The 17,669-nt window shown below is 36.2% G+C and overlaps 1 protein-coding gene across 1 annotated transcript in view; it reads right to left on the reverse strand.

Annotated features, from left to right (window-relative positions):
- LOC129796093 (IDLSRF-like peptide) overlaps positions 1-11,431 on the reverse strand; it is a 57,304-nt gene extending 45,873 nt beyond the window's left edge. Inside the window, exons 1-2 of the mRNA XM_055837817.1 lie at positions 11,236-11,431; positions 10,768-10,912 (exon numbers count right to left, since the gene is read on the reverse strand). Of these exons, the coding sequence (XP_055693792.1) occupies positions 10,768-10,885 (118 nt within the window). The 5' untranslated portion in view covers positions 10,886-10,912; positions 11,236-11,431. The remainder of the gene's footprint in view (positions 1-10,767; positions 10,913-11,235) is intronic.
- Positions 11,432-17,669: the final 6,238 nt, after the last annotated feature.

Consider the following 17,669-nt stretch of genomic DNA (forward strand, 5'->3'; position numbering starts at 1 on the left):
GGCATGCAAATTTTCCATCCATCAGGGGATGGGTAGGTCGCGAAGGAATTGGCAAATGAACAAATAACATTTTCTTAAATAATTCATACAAATACAGCACTGATACTGCGTGTAAATAGCATTTGAAATTGAATATTTTGTTGAAAATTTTAAGGGTAGTAAGATGAGGAAATGGGTGGCTTTTCCAACCCCCTTCGTGTTTTCTCTGAAAAGCCACAGGAGACAACTTTGGCAGAGTTTCCTGAGAAATTTGCCAAACTCACGCACAGGCTAACCGATCGTCTTCTTGTGGAATTCACTTTGAACAGCCAAAGTGCTTTAACCAGACACTGAAAGCTTTCACTTTTTTTTTTTGAGAGAAAATGTGGAAAATTGTTTGAGTTTCAAACACTTAATGAATTTATTTGAATGTTTTTTGGAATATTTTTCAATTTGAACTAGAAGTTAAAGAATTTGAAGGAAAATACTTTCTGAATATTTAACAAAAGTTTAAAGATCTTCTTAAAGCTTTCTTTGTGTGCAAAACACAAACATGAACGAGTCAAGCAACCTTGCATAGAAGACACAAAAGCACCATTGTAAATATGTATATATACAATTATATGCCCTAGAAGGCAGGTATATCGAGCTGAATTATACAATTTGAAGTTACTCGCGGATTTTCCGTGGATTTCTTTCGCAGCACCTCTGCCTCTGTTTCGCCTGAAAGTCAACACACTGGGAAATAATATTCCTCCCCCACCCCCGTTCTCATCCCTACAGGAAATTATCCAGAGAGTGTGTGACAGAGAAATTGCCACAATTTCAGCATATTTCCCCATGTATGTTGGGAAAATAAAATAGTGCTGTGTGTGGCCTACAAGAAGAGGTGTTTCTGGGGTGACATAAAACACACACTACCACAATTTATTAAGGTGCCTCCCTTTACGATTTAACAATTTATTCACGCAATAAGGAAGGAGCAGAAAAAAAACGAGAAGTGCGTCGCTCAATAAAATGGTCACGTCTGTCATGAAAATGCGTTCTATAAGTTAAATAAAATTTCCTTGGGAATTTCTTCATAAGGTCTCGGAGGTGGTTGATGACAAGGTGGGCAAATAGCTGACGAATGTTACTTATGCATGGAACAATAAAAACGCGCGAACTTTGTCAATATATGGGCAGCTTTTCTTTTTTATATTTTTGTGAATAGAGGGAATAGAAACAGATTTTCATTATTTATATATTTACTTTTTTTTTTAATAATTGTTTAATTGTAAAGGAAAATGAATGCCTCATGATACAAATCTTTAGAATTCATTTATTAATTTTCTGGCTAATTGCGTCATGTCGCCAATTTCCTATTACCACAGTTTTCCTAAAAAAAAAACAGCAGAAAAGCTAGTTTTGAACAATTCGTAATTAACATAATCATAAAAAGCACTAATTAAAGCAATAATTAGCACATTTATCTAAAAATGCTTCCCTTTTAAAGAGCCCACACAAAAGAAACTTTCAATGGAGCTTTCGGGGATGAAGCTCAAGCAAAATTGTTTATTTAGTATAAAACTTCCTGTAGCTATTAAATTTCTAGGCACCCATAGAAGTTTTCAGTTGAAAATTTAATAAACATTCATGCACGAGGAAAACCTTTTGTGGGGGATCCACGAATATGATGTTGATGCAACAAAATGACTAAAATATGAGGAGTTTTGTCTGTGAAAACTTTTGATTAACTCCCGAGAACTTTTACAATTTTCTGTCCTTTCAAAAATAACCGAGAGAAATGTCACTGAATCCATTGAGGAAAGGAAAATAATACAGAGAGAAAAAAAAAACAGAAACAAATTGTATCAAAGTTTGGGATAAAGAATGTCAAAAGAAGAAGGTTCCATGAGTGTGGTTGTGAATGTTTTCGTTGCTTGAGAGAAAAAGTTCTTACGTATCGTAACACATCTCAATTGAAATTCAACCCTCGAGACAACAGAGTGGAAAAGGTCAGAGGTGTATGCAATGGGCTCGTTAGGAGCTTTTAATATTTTTAATACATACATAAATTAAAAATTTCACAGAACAGGTAATTCAAAAAATATATAATTCTGTACAAAGTTTCAAAAGTTTTTAAGCTTGAATACAATGGAATTTTGCAAATATAATTTTGAAAATAATTTCCATCTATTCTATGCTTAACATAATTAAAATTATATGTAATTCAATAATAATATTACATATGTAATATGAAATAAAATACCATGTACCTTCAGTTGCAATTGATATCAATTTATGTACGAGAAAAAAATTTTTCCCATTTTCCCATTAATGTTAAATTAAGCAGGAAAATTAAATTATTTATTTATATGCGCCAGCTTCTGTGCTTTGGAACATATATCAATTTGCACGCGCACCGAGTAAATGGCAGAAATTGCATAAAGCTTTCATTGTATCGCTTTCATCATGCTTTCATCAAAATGTGTAACATTGAAAAATTCGCAATTTCCTTCGCGCATCGTTGCCTTTTGGGGGGTTGAATTTCAATTCCGCGGAAAATATTGATTTTTATCACCCCCTTTTTCATTCCTCTTATGTGGTGCTACCAAACAAACCCCAAAGAGTGCGTCTGACAGAGCACAATGTGGCGAAAAGGTCAGAGAATATGGGGGTGGCTTCCAAAGGTAAAATTGCATATACAAAACATTTCAATGCAATTACAAATTCAGCATTTAACAGAGAACTTTGGAATGGCAAAAGTGAACAATTTCGGTTATGAACCATCATGATATTTTCCAATTAGCACCTACATCATGAATTTTCACTGCGAAAATGGCGAAAATGGACGGAAAATTATGCGGATGGTCAACATTTGAGCTATAACAGAACATATTTTAATAAATGGCAACATCAGACGTCGTAAATATTTGCAATTAATTGGCAGGGAGCGTGCTTTTTTGGCGGTCATTCCGACTGTGAGCGTGTTTTTCAACACAACATACAAAAAGTAAAATTCTCTTGGGGGCTACACAAGGTGGAAATTTCATTAACCATAAATTGGACAGAACGTCACGAATTGACTTTACCCACCTTCCGACAAAACTTGCCGGAATTGGAGCATGAAATTTCCCTCCAGCTTAACATGCTTGAATAATAATCATTCCTCAGATTTTCAACCACTCTCTGAAAGTATCTTTCTCTCTCAGCGAATATTTAAATTTTCTAATTTTCCCACATAACTGGAGGGTATACATATTTAGCGGAAGAAATGTGAACTTTCTCAAGAAAAAAGCTCCACAAAAAATTTCTTAGAACACGTTCTAAAGCAACAAGTGCAGAGAATAATAAATTTTGTATAGTTGGATTTAAGTTAGTCTCATAATCTGAAGGAAACTTTTAATTGACCCTTGAGGGTATCAAAATATGTTGAAACTTTGAATATCTAGCGAGGAAATCAGTGGGTTTTCTACAAATTCTCCAAATTGGTGATTAAAAACACGTCGAAGGTCTTGAAACACGGAATGGGTTGAAATTCTTGGTGAATTTGTTCAATTAGTAGGTGAATTGTTAGGACATTCTTTCAGAAAATTAACCTTCAAAGGACTTAAAGCTTTCTAAGTAACTTTTTAAAGATTTTTTATTAAGAATTTAATTTCCAGGTAATTAACTCTGAATTTGAAAGACAAAAAGCTCTCAAAAACCTTTGAAAAAGCTCTGGAAATTTTCCTTTTACTTTAAAAATTCACCAAAATATCTCTAAATTCCTAAATGCTCCAGTAAATCACAACAGAATAACCTTTATTTCACCCTGAATGTGCTTTTTCATGCAAAAACCCCACCACACCTACCCCCTAAAACCGCCGTATATGTAACCAAATGTATTTTTTCGAGCTCTCCTATCACCTCCTAAAACAGCAGAATTTGTTACTTTTCAGCAATAATATGCTCATCCTTTTGTTCCAACATTATGCTTGGCAATAAAAAAGCATCCTCTCCCCACTCGATATTATTTTATTTTCTGTGATTTCTTCTTTTTATGCATTCCTTTTTTTATTATCAATAAAATATCTTGGGAGTTATTTTTCTTTTCGGGGGAAAATAATAAAATTGCAAAGAATTTCTATTGGTTTTCCAAGAATAGAACGGAAGAACATGCACTCAGCTAAATTAACTTCATTTTCCTCTACATATGAGAAAGGAGGCAATTTTCTGGGGAGATATTTTCATTGAATTTATTTTATCATTAGAAATAAATGATTTTTTTTGGTAATCAATGAATTTTATTACACCTTAAGGGAATGCTGGGTGGAATAGGCGTAGAACTTTTTTTAGGTCAAGATAATTAGGGTGTATAAGGAAGCCAACTGTCTATGAAATTTTCACGAGCAATGATGTTCCGTTTAATGGAAAAATGAATCAATTTATGAGAATATCTGTAATTATATTTTGCTGGGACAGGAAAGGTTAAATGTTAAATGAAAGGAATTTTTGTTCGAAAAAGCCTAAGTGATAATAAAATGGGTAAGAATTACATAAAGAATTTTAGAAAATAAATTAATTTTAAAAGATGATTTTAAATTGTTTAATCTTTTGTAAGTTAATAAAATAACTAAAACACGGGCTGGGACTTTCGCCCTTTTTCATGCTGTGGAGGAACACAGTCTGCGGTGACGTGTGTTCGCTCTCACAGCAACAGCCCAACTGATCTTTCTCAATTGGGCTGCAGTCCTCAGCACCGTTATGGGAGAGAGAGGAATTTAGGGAGAGGAGAGGGTTACATTTGACCGTCGAGAGGGCTCTCTTCTCGAATTGGTCAATGCGCTCCTACATTCGGCCATTCTGATCTTGTTGCCGTCCCTTGGCAACTCACAGTGAATAGTAGGAACCTGAGCTAGGAGATTAGCTCAACTAGCCCGTTCCTTTAAACCCATAACACCGTGAGTACCAAGGTCCGTTGAACTCAATCAGAACTAGGCGCGAATACCTTTAAAATTCCGCAATTTTATGAGCGCTCAGTTCTACTTCCAGAACTGAAAGACAGAACACATCTGTCAGTGGTAGATTCGGTTCTACCCTAGCATCTCTGTGCTACGAAAGACAGAATACATCTGTCAGTGGTAGATTCGGTTCTACCCTCGCATCCCTATGATACTTTACACACAGCAGCTTTAACCTATGAGGCCCAAAACCTTCATAGGTGAACCACTATGTGTAAATGATCACTTCAGATTGGATGCTTCCCTTGGCATGTCACTCATGCCATTGGTGGCTAGTTTCCACCACAACATCCCTGTGATATTCTTTCACGCACACCAGCTCAACTCATGAGGCCCTAAACCTACAAGAGTCAACTACTGTGCGTAGAAAAATACACTGGATGGCTCTTAACTTCTCAGTGTCCATAACTTCTGTTCGGACTGTTCCCATAGAGTCAAGACATATGCGATCTTTCTCGCACACGAAACTTGACATCTATGAGAGGCTGACTCTCAATACAACTGATACTCCATTTGGAGCGACCTTTGGCAAATTCTCATACTCTTTCGATCTCTCTTGCAACGTTTCCATCTTCAGTGAACTTATCCTTCCATCCTTGCTATCCTCACTTTTCATGGACAACGGATGCACAAATCCTACTTGCCAAACTGATGGAACACTGTGCAACGCAGGAAATTGAGGAATACACACAGGATATTGCTTTCAACACACTGCAAGCCTCAATTCCGAGACTAACGACACAAACGACACCTAATGAGAACCTTAAGAACTGGAGCAACCAACACAACCCGTGATACCTTTATCCTTGGCACACGGCCATTGATAATATCACATACCGCACTACAGACCCATTTCCTACGCCACAATGAGAATTTTAGAACTTAACGCCATAAGACCTCATTGTCTGTCTACCTTGGGAGACCTCTAACCTTCCAACATTTACTATACTAGCAACGCTAGACCCCTGAAATGTGGAAGAAACAAGAACTCTAACACGACCGATTGAATAATCCGCCAATTATATCGTCTATCGTATCCAATCCAGTAAGCACTGTTCTCCTGAGTCTCTTCCTACTAGAGACACCACGACTTCCACAGTCTCATTCCTAGCGGTCACACCATTGTTCACCCTATATCAGATGTACTCGTTCTCCGCAACAGCACCCACTTATTGATGATATTGTTTCTGCTGTCTGGGACCAGATATGGTGCATTCCTGTGCCATCTCTCTAAGCCCCCAACACGTCCAGCAGTAACCTCGCAGTCATGCATGTCATTCCTTCGCGTCCTCATGTCAACCCGGTACTCATCTCTCTGACGCCTGGCATTGATCTTCCGTGATCCAGCACTTTGAATGCTCCCCTGTAGCATTACGGCTCTTTCCATTCAGAATCAGCGATATATTCGACCCACTCTGCTGTTAATGTGCCCGATAAAAGACTGCAAACATTCTCTTCTGTTGCCAAATTGGATTTTTTTCCCTCCTCAGAGCTCCGTCTCAATGACTTCTCTCGCCTCAGTGGCTGTCGGAATCTTCTCACGAATGTATATCATTCCATGATGCAGTTAGGATGAAACAACTCTGGTAAATTCACCCTATTCTGATCCTCTATAGAAGTTGCGGATTCACAGCCGCAAGTTCTGAGCCTTATCTGACAAGCCATGCGTATCACTACGCATGCCCGTGATGAGTTACTGAATTCCCTTCATACCTCGCAGACGCAGATGCATTAAAAATTTTAAAGACACATCCTGGGCCATCAACTGTCCAAAAACCGCATAGCACATACAGAACTCTTTGTTGAGATGAAGATAGTGGTATCCATCCATTCACACTCCATTCATCAACGAACAGCTATATCTCATTACTCCAAACTCCCTACCTTTTGTGTCTCCAACCCACATGGTTTCACGCCACTGACCATCTATCTGAATTTGAAGTTGGTGAACTCGATCGATAAGGCTTTGGATAAGTACTGGTACTTTCATGATGTCCATTAAGGTAACCATAGATTCCGTCTACGACCAATCTCCCTGCTCATCATACTTCCATGAATCTACACTTCATCCTTAAAATGCTTTCAATTCCGAAGCACATCTTTCGTTATATCTCAACTAACTACCGAACCGATACCCCTGACGACGATCTACGATGCTTTCAACTCCACCTGGCAACAGCTCACGTTTCTCAAACATCCATAGCTTCCTGCTGTCAGGACACATCGTTGAGAATATCTACTCCCACGACTGAGGTGCACAGCAGTCTCACTTATTAGGTGCTCCCTATGCATAATTGAGGTATTCTCTTGTACCTAATGTGTTGCTAGGTGCCCGCTGTCGACATGAATTGAGTTATTAACCTCTTTTCGTGTCATCTATTTTTTTTTTTCATCCGGTGGTGTACAGTCACCCACACCATAGGAATACTGCAGCACCGTGTCATGTAATAGCTCCAAGAAAACCTTCTGATCCTCTCTGTGACCTTCACCTATTGTTTCCTACGCTTATAACCCGGGGAGGAGAGCAATTCTTCACTGATCATCCGTGTCCTTTTCGCTCTTCACTCGCAACGATCTTGAAGATCCTCCACCTTCATAAATGTCTCGTCCTGTTGGGTCTTCACGACGAGACACAGACTTCACTGCAGAACTCCTTAATTTGCGTAAATTCACAATTGATGAACATCAATTTCTCCCGTCTGTCGATGCATCTCATTACAGTTACCCCTATTATGTCACCGTGGCATGTTCAATCAAGGTCATCAGATACTACCACCATCACTGAAGACTGTGCTGGATGTATCTTGGTCTTGTGTCCACCATGAACTCTTTCGCGGGTTAGTACAACCCAGCAGTACGCTGCCTCTGAAAATATAGCTCAAGCAGAGAGCAATTACTTTTCATTGAAAAATTGTACCTAGACGCTTGAAATAATACACAACATTTCACAGCACTCGCTGTACAATTATTCATTCAATCATTCACACGGGGCCCCTCATTCAACAAACATGCACACTTATACTTCTCTGGTCTTCCCAGGAAATTGTTTCTCTCTAAGAGGCATCTCCGGCTGGAACACGAACCACACCGCTACGAATGCTGTCATTCATCATTAAAGATACTATCTGATAGCATGGGAGAACTTTCCAGTCGTCAAATGATGCTCGCAGGATCTTCTCATTGTGTTACTGCATCCGGTACACTCCACTGCTCAAACACGTACATCCTCTGCAGCCGAATTCCTTCTAAAGGTGTGCCATCACGCGATGCTGACTCCTGTTTCACAAACGCCTCTTCACGCATCTCTAACAGCAATCATTTGTTTTCTTCTGCCCTTGGCGAGCATAATCGCACCTCCGAAGTTTCCCTGATGCTAAATTTCATTCTTGTTCCTGATTAGTGGTCACCATGATCTCGTATTTCTGAGAAAATGCTCATTTCCCGATTTGTTGCTATTTTCTGGGCCTCCAAATTCCCGTAGAACGTTTTTACGATGATCCGAGCATCTCAAGGTGATTATTCTTCGTTTGGTTGAGATTTTCCGTCACCAAGATTCTCCTTGATGCCACTGAATCTCATTTTCTGCCATTTCGGATATCTTCATGAAGTTCCTGGAATTTGGTGGCATCCATGTCGGAAATTTCCTAAATTTTCCTCTCTTCCACATTGAAAACATTGATCTCGTAATCAATCACGTTTTCCATGGCAGCAGCCGCATCTTCCGGACTCTCACACTGAACGAAGGCAAAACCCCGGAGATTCACAACCAATTGGCACCCGGACGTCAACCAAATCCCCCAAAAGGCATAAGAGCATCGTTCAGGAGCCTCCCAGCCGCTTTCTCCGCCAATCCTCCCACAGACTGCTGTTTTTTTTCCACTCATTTTCTCATAAATAAATAAGAATGATTTCTTTCCATTTTACACAAAACTTAACCTCACTTTTTATCACAATTCACTTTTTTGTGAGCACTCTTTATTTTCCAACACATTTCCGGGTGACTCTTCCGGAAATAAAAGCTCCTGAGAAACCGCACAGTACATTTTCACTCACTATCAGAGTTCACCCGTCCCGTGAATTCATTTTTTTTTGTCACATTTTCCGACCACGTGCACTTTTCTTCACTTCGTGACCGTGGATAAATCCCACTTCTGAAATGTAAGTTAATAAAATAACTAAAACACGGGCTGGGACTTTCGCCCTTTTTCATGCTGTGGAGGAACACAGTCTGCGGTGACGTGTGTTCGCTCTCACAGCAACAGCCCAACTGATCTTTCTCAATTGGGCTGCAGTCCTCAGCACCGTTATGGGAGAGAGAGGAATTTAGGGAGAGGAGAGGGTTACATTTGACCGTCGAGAGGGCTCTCTTCTCGAATTGGTCAATGCGCTCCTACACTTTGAAAGAATTCTTAATATTAAAGAATAAAATTAATTTTCTTTCTCTCGAGTTGTCGTGAGAAAGATGAATTCATTAAATAAGAATCTTAATCTTATAAGAACTTCTTAAAGTTCTTAATCTGTTATATTAGTTTTCTTACGGATTAAATAATTACTCGAGATAAATAAAAGGAAGCGCCTTGTTCTAAATTTTCTTTTCACAAATGATTCAAAAATTTTAAGAAAAAACGACAATTTTTAGGTAGGTATTTAAATTCTATTCAATTTAACGTTGTATTTAAGCTCCACCCACATCTAGAATTTAATTCAAATCTTATCTACAAATAAATTATCTCCAACAAATACAAAGAAACTTTAAGGGATAAAAATAATCTTCGTTTCAGAAAAGATACCTGATTTGTGAATAAATTCTTTCAAAGCGTTCTCATTGGCTACCTCACTTTTTCTGCGTCACAACTAGGTGGAGCGTCAGAGCAAGGTTTATTTGAACAGTCAACTTTTTCTTTAAAAAAAATCTAATTTTCCATTGTTTTAGCTTTTCATGAAAATTACATAAAATTAGCAAGTCTACCGAAAATGAAAATCTCCTTATTTTCCATTTTCATCATTGAGATTTCCCTCAACTTTTCAATATATTTGCAATCACACTCAATAAAGAATAAAAAAAAAACTAAAAGAAAATCCATTTCTCGCCAAACTTTCTTAATGGAAAGAAAACTTTCCCTTCTGAATATTATGCAAATTTTCACCAGAACTCTCTGGAAGAAAATTTACTCCCATCCCGTAGCATTGAGTAAACTTAAATCGATGATGATGGAAAGTTTATAGCGTGGGACTCTTTGTGTGTTGTGTTGGTTGGTGGAAAAAACAAAGAGTTTGACCAAAAAGATTTCGTTGAGGGTGTTGTAATTGGAAAAGTGGTGTGGCTGGTATAATAAATTTTTTCTGTGGTAGGTTCGATAAGGTCGCACAGTTTGGGTTTAACCCCCATCATCACATAAAAACTTCAATTTCCGCCTTGTGGTATCTCGGAGTGTTGCTGCTCGTTAAACCACTAATTACGAGGGGGGTGTGAGAGGGTAGGTATGTAGGTGTATGAGTGGGGGAGCTTTGAAACAGATCCACACCGCATTCGTTGAAGGGGGTGTGCTTTTTTTGGGTTCTACGAGTGTGCCCAAGTGTAAATGATGATTTACTAAATTAAATTAACTGTCGTCATGCGAGCTTTTTGGGCTCTCAATGCGTGGAGGTGAAGAAAGGTTAATGCGAATTTCGGCGGGAGCAAGAAGGGAGGCTTTTGAGAAATTTCCTAATCGAATTCCGGAATTTTCTTTCACTTGGGGTGGGTCATTGGTGTGCGTGTGAAGGGAAAAAAATTGAATTGGAAGCAAATGAATGGACTTACCTCCACGTTTCTGCATCGGTGGCTCCAGGTGGCCATAGAGTCTGCTTAAATCGATCCCAAACGTCGGCGACGCCAACAGGACGATTCCCAGAGACGTAAACCAACTAACTTTCGGCATCTTTTTGCACACTCAAATCCAAATGAACTGCAGAACACACGAATTATTTTTTTTTTTAAATACTACCTACCAAAAAGCTCCTTTTTGTGATTTTTTAGATCCTCTCCGATGCTACGGAGAGTGGTGCCAAAAAAATCACAAAAAGCTTGAGCTTTTATTGCTATATATTATTCTTTTCGTGAGAGTGACTTTAGCTTTCGGCGCGCACTTCACACAAAAAACGCGCAAGGACAATGGACGTGGAGCAGAAAGTTTCTTCGTTGTTGAAAAATAAAGAGAGAGAGTGAAAAAGGGCCAGGAGAAGTTTAGGAACAAGGAAAAAGCGCAAAATGGGATTTTGTGCGTTTTACCGAAAAGCGGAAAAATTGCTTTTTCCGATCCTCTGTGGGTGGGGTGGCGTGACCCGTCGACGGTGTGTCACTGAATGTCCGCGGCCGTTCCACCAAAAAAACAAGGAAGTAGAGAGAAAGGACACAAAATCAAACTGTTGATGAGCAGTTTGACGTTGTCCTCTTGCCTCGTGAAAGCTCAACACCGAACTGTGATGTAGCCACCAAATGCATGAAAGTTTTATATGGAACACACGAGACATTCGCGACGCCGCCCCGAGTGACGTCGCTCACGCATACAAACACAGCGTCGGCCACCAAAAGAGACCACTCCCCATATTGCCGCTTCTCTCATTCTCTCTCACTCTCTCTCGCGCGCGTAAAGAAGGAAAGCTCATGCAAAAGCTCAGCTACCTGTTTATGCTACCTATACTACCCATATGATGCATATGCTGCATGCCAAGCTGTTGCTTTCTTTGTGTTCTCATCAGCTGGGGTGAGCTTTTTTATTAAAAAGAAAAAAGTTAAAATAATAAAAAACTATTCAGAATTTAAATAGGATTGATAAGAATACAAATTAACTGTTGAATAAAAAAATTACTGAGATATTAAATCAAAAAATCTTTCTTAAACTAAAAATTATATTAAAATTAATCTAATCAATTTAATTTGTTTTTTATGTTACTTTTTTTTGTATTTTCCAGAATTTTTATTTTTTTTTATTCTCAAAAATTCACATTTTTCGCAAGATAAATGCATTTTTTCTTTTATTTTCTTTCTTATGGGCTCTATCAGCTTTCTCATTATTTTTGCGTGATGAAATGCAATTTTTCCAATTTTTTTTATTGGTTTTTGCTGAAAAAATCAAAAATTGTATCAACTGTAATGATTTTCAATTTCTTCTGCCATAGCTTGTTTTTCCGGCTCATCCTAAGTTGATCAGGAGATTATTTTTCACTTTTTCGCGTCTTATAAGCTTTTCCGATGATTTTTAACAAATTTTTCTTACAAAAACCCATTTTTTTCGTGCAAAATTGGAGTACTCTCGCTGTATATTCCTCGGAAAATGCATCTATTGGTTTGTCCAATATTTACACAGATTTATAACCTAAGATCTTCACATAAATTCAGTACAATTTTGATTTTCTGTCTCATTCATCCCCATTGAATGCAATATGTAAATATGTTAGGTTAGAAATCCGGATAAATATTGGACAAACCAATAAATTCAAAGAACTAGCGATGTGAGGTATGCAGTGAATAAGAGATATATTTTTATATTAATTATTTTACTAAAAAGCCTTTAAATTTTCATTTTATAGATTTTTTTTTTTTTGGTAAAATATTTCAAATATTTCGTATAAGGAAAAATATGTGAAAAATAAGGAAACAATACAAGTCGCCAATATCTTCGTAGGTCCCGCCGGGTTGTGGTATTGAGGTTATGTTTTCTTATCTCGCGGAGTGTAAACAAACAATGGCAGGGTTTGGCATGGACTGTCAAAGTGAAAGGAAGTGTAGTGAAAGAGCTCCATTCAAATATTCTAAATAAATCAAATAAAAACCCAAAAACAAAACGAACATTAAATAAATTATATCAAATAAGCAATAAACAATACACAAGTGGAAAAAAAAAATATAACGGAAGTAAAGGGTTCTATCCCCCAAATAAAGTGGCCCATAAGGGCACGAACAAAGTGAAACTAAACAATGAACTGATAACAATAGAAAAATACCGAGAAATAGAAATAAACAGTGAAACACTTAATATACTAAAAAAAAAAATTAAAAATAATACAAAAAGAGATGACAACCCACATAATAATCAAATACCCCTACACCCTATTCAAACAATAGAAACGATGAACAAAGGAAAGAAAAAAAACAAACCTGGAAAATCCCCACAGAAGAACAAAAAACAAAAAATGGAAGCCGCATCCTCCTCGTCAACACAAATAGACGAACCATGCACGAACATGGCCGTGGACGAAGATGAGGAAACAGAAATAAAAACATGGACAAAGGAACCCTTACCCCAAATCGAGGAACAAAGAAAACATATGTTCCAAAAGATGACCAATACCCAGAACGAGATCCCCGAAAAAAACAACAAACAAGAAACGGAAGAATTAATTAAGTACAACAGGCAGGACAAAGGTCCCTTCATATTAATGATGGAGAAGGACAACGCAAACACAGTTGAAACTGCCAGAGAAATCTGCAGAATAATTGGACGAAACAGGATTGTTGAGATAAAAAAACTCTCAGCAAGAAGAATAAAGGTAACTACTAACAGCTGGGATTCAGCTAACAAAATTCTGCAGGACATAAATATTACAAGAATCAAGCGCTACAGAGTATATGTGCCATCAGCGTACATACACTCCATCGGTGTCGTAGACGACATCCCAATTAATTTCGACACAAAAGAAATAATACAGGAGTCAGAATGCGAATCACCAATCATAAAAATTGAACGCATGATGAAATTAAACGCGACGGAAAACAAATTGGAGAAATCAAACAAGGTGAAGGTAACCTTCAGGGCCTTCCACCTCCCAACAACCATCAAAATTTACGGGGCGAGTTTCAGAGTGAGACTCTTTATACCCCCACCCACATACTGCAAAAAATGTCTGTGCTACGGACATTTTAAAAAAATCTGCAAAAACGAAGAAAGATGCCCCAATTGCACCAATTTGAACGTAAATGGACACGACTGCAATACTTATTGCAAGTATTGTAAGACCGGGGAACACCCAACAAATGATAAAGAATGCCCTGAAAGGAAAAGACAAACAAAAATAAAAACAAAAATGATTGCAAAGAAATGCAATTATAGAGAGGCAATAAAGATGATAGAAGAAAGCGAGAGAGACACACCACCAAACAAGACAGAAAACAGGAACGAGAAAACAATGGCTCAAATCATCAAAATCAACCAACTAAATGAAGACCTTAAGAACAAAAACAACAAGCTGATTGATATGGTGCAGATAATAAGCAAAATGGCACACGCAGACAAAACCCCGAACGAAGAAACCATTGACTACATTCGTGACGTGCTGGATGGAAATCAACCACTCTTCACGTACAAAGAATAAATCCAAACTAACAACTAATCAATGATAATCACACAAATTAACATAAGAAGTTTAAAATCAAATAAATCATTACTAGAACAGTACATAAACGAAAATAAAACTGAATGTGCCTTACTAAGTGAAATATGGACAAATAAAAAATCAAAAATTAATATCCCAGGATTCAGAAAACACCTACACAGCCGTGAGAACGGATACGGAGGTGTTGGTATACTAATAAATAATAAAATTATCAGCAAAAGTAAAGTGAGAAATGATCTAGAACCTCTAGAAGTTATAGAAGTGCAAATAAAAAAAGAAAACAAAGACTACACATTGATCTCAATATATATCCCACCCCAAATTAGAAATAGTGACATAAAAGACAAACTAGAAAAACTCTTAAATGAACTAGTGAACAAAAACAATGTGATTTTAGGTGGTGATTTCAATGCAAGACATGATATGTGGGAAAACAACTCAATAAACAATGGAAGAGGTGTACTAATAGCTGAACTAATCTCAGAATCAAACCTAATATGCATCAATGACGGCCAACACACCCACTACAGCAGTCACTTCAACACAACATCAGCAATAGACCTAACTCTAATATCCCCCAACCTTATAGATAAAGTACAATGGAATATAAATGAAACAGAGATAGGATCAGACCACTTCCCTATAGATATAAAAATTAGTGTAGGAAAACAGAACCAACAAAATAAACTTAAAACAAAACTAGATTTAAGCGAAATTAAAATACAACTAAAAAACAAGCTAAATCTTAATGAATGTACAACAGCAGAAGAAATTGAAGGAGAAATAAAGAAAATAATTCTCAATAATATAAAAACATTCAAAGACAATAATGACAAATATATACCAAAATATTGGTGGACTGAAGAAATAGGAAGACTGTGGAAAATAAAAAAAGAAAAATTTAAACTATATAAAAAACATAATACAGAATATACAGCTAAAGAACTTAGAAAAATAACAGCTAGACTTAAGCTAGAAATAAAGAAATCAAAAAAGAAAGCATGGATTACTTTTATAGAAAGTATAAACCCAGGGAGCAGCCCTTTAGAAATATGGGAGAAAGTAAATAGATTCAACAACAAAAAAATCAAAAGAAAAAATAACATAATAGAAACTAGGGAACAAGGAATAGACTTTATAGAATACAACTTCGTAGAAGAAGAATATAAAACTATAACAACACAATCTATAGATATAGACTATGATTTTTGCACATTCGAAGAAGTAAAAGAAATAATAAAATCAAACAAAAATACAACCCCAGGCATAAATGAAATATCACATGAAATGATGAAAAAACTAACAGACGAAAACATTAAAGCCATAACAAATATATATAACAAAACATGGAGAGAACAAAAAGTCCCTAACAGTTGGAAAAAATCAAAAATAATACCAATACTAAAACCTAATAAAGACGAAATGGACATTGCAAGCTATAGACCAATAGCACTCCTAAATGTAATAGCAAAAAATTTCCATAAAATACTAATAAATAAAATAAATAACATAGTATACAACAACAAAATACTTCCAAGTAATACATATGGATTCAGAAAAAACAGAAACACAACAGACTACCTACTAAATCTAACAAATACTATAAAAGAAAATAATAAAAAAGGCATGAGAAGCATAGCTATAATAACTGACATTAGTAAAGCATTCGATAACGTAAACATTGACATACTAATAAAAAAATTAAAAGAACTTAACTTTCCCACAGAAATAACTAACTGGCTCGAACACCTACTGAATAATAGAGAAATAATAATAGACGAAGAAAGCTATACAGAAACTATATTAACAAGCACAGGACTACCGCAAGGTAGTATACTCAGCCCAACACTATTTAACTTATATACCATAAACCTACACAAAATTAACTCAAGAGACTGCAAAATATTACAATTTGCAGATGACATAACACTAATAGTCTCAGGAAAAAATAACACCCAATTATACCAAAATGCAAACAAATTATGCGAAACACTCAAGAAAGAACTAAAAAAACTAGATTTAGAACTAAACCCAAATAAATGTAAATATATACAATTCGATAAAACAAGTAAAGATAAAGGAGAAATAAAAATTAACAATATAAAAATAAAAGAAGAAAGATACCACAAAATACTAGGCGTATATATAGACAAACAGCTTAATTTCAAAATCCACAAAAAAGAAATAAAAGCACAATGTGAGAAATACATAAATCTCCTTAAAATATTTAGCAGAAGCAGGGGAGGAGCCCATCCAAAATCATTAACTATGATATATAAATCTCTAATCAACTCCAGAATCAACTATGCTGCACCAGTAGTATGGGATCACAAGGAAAATCTATTAGAAAAAAATATTTTACAAATAGTTAAAAATAAAGCCCTCAGAATCGTAATGGGATATACAAAATCCACACCAATAACATCTATGTTAGCAGACGTAGGAGAAATGCCAACTAGATTAGAACATGAAAAAAACACAATAAAACATCTTATTAGAAGAATACAAGGGCCAGACAGCTGTCCCAACATTATAAACCAATATAGAGAACTAGAAAACATAAACTACATCAAAAGCAATTACGAAGAATTTGAAGAAACTGGAACAAATACAGAAGAATTAGATAAAGAAAAAATACTAGAAAATCTTAAAGTTAAATGGAAATCAGACTATCAAAACATAACAGAAAATGTAGGTAAATACAACAAACAGATAAGAAATAACAAATTAGAAGATAAACCCTGGTTCAAAAATAAAAAACTAAACGCTAGAGCAACTAAACTAATAAATAGACTTAGAAGCGGACACTCTTATGATAAGAAATTCCTTAAAATAATAAAAATAAGCGAAAACGATCAATGCGATCTTTGCAATACAGAAGAAAACGCGAATCACATCATAATAAACTGTAAAAAGTATGATATCTCAAGAAGGAAATACAAATCCATCACCAACGCCCCAGACCTCCAGAGCATACTCAAAGAGAACAAGACAAACAAATTGATAGAAATCTACGAGTTCACCAAGGAAAACAACATAGACATTTAAACACAAACAAACACTCATATATTATAAGTAACAATAAGAATGTACAACTTTACCATATACTATTATGGTATGATACATCCTTATAGAACAGGATAATACTCTATCCTAAATAAGAGTAAACAAAACCAGAACAAATTAAACCAACGACAAAAATTCAAATTCAAACAAACTAGTAATATAAGAGTATATGTATATTGTGTGTAGACGTCAAATGACGTTTGGCCTTGTGGCTTGAAAAGGCTGGGGCCGTAAAGCTTTAAAATAAAAAAAAAAAAAAAAAAA

This window comes from Lutzomyia longipalpis, chromosome 1, assembly GCF_024334085.1.
Source record: "Lutzomyia longipalpis isolate SR_M1_2022 chromosome 1, ASM2433408v1".
Classification (NCBI taxonomy): domain Eukaryota; kingdom Metazoa; phylum Arthropoda; class Insecta; order Diptera; family Psychodidae; genus Lutzomyia; species Lutzomyia longipalpis.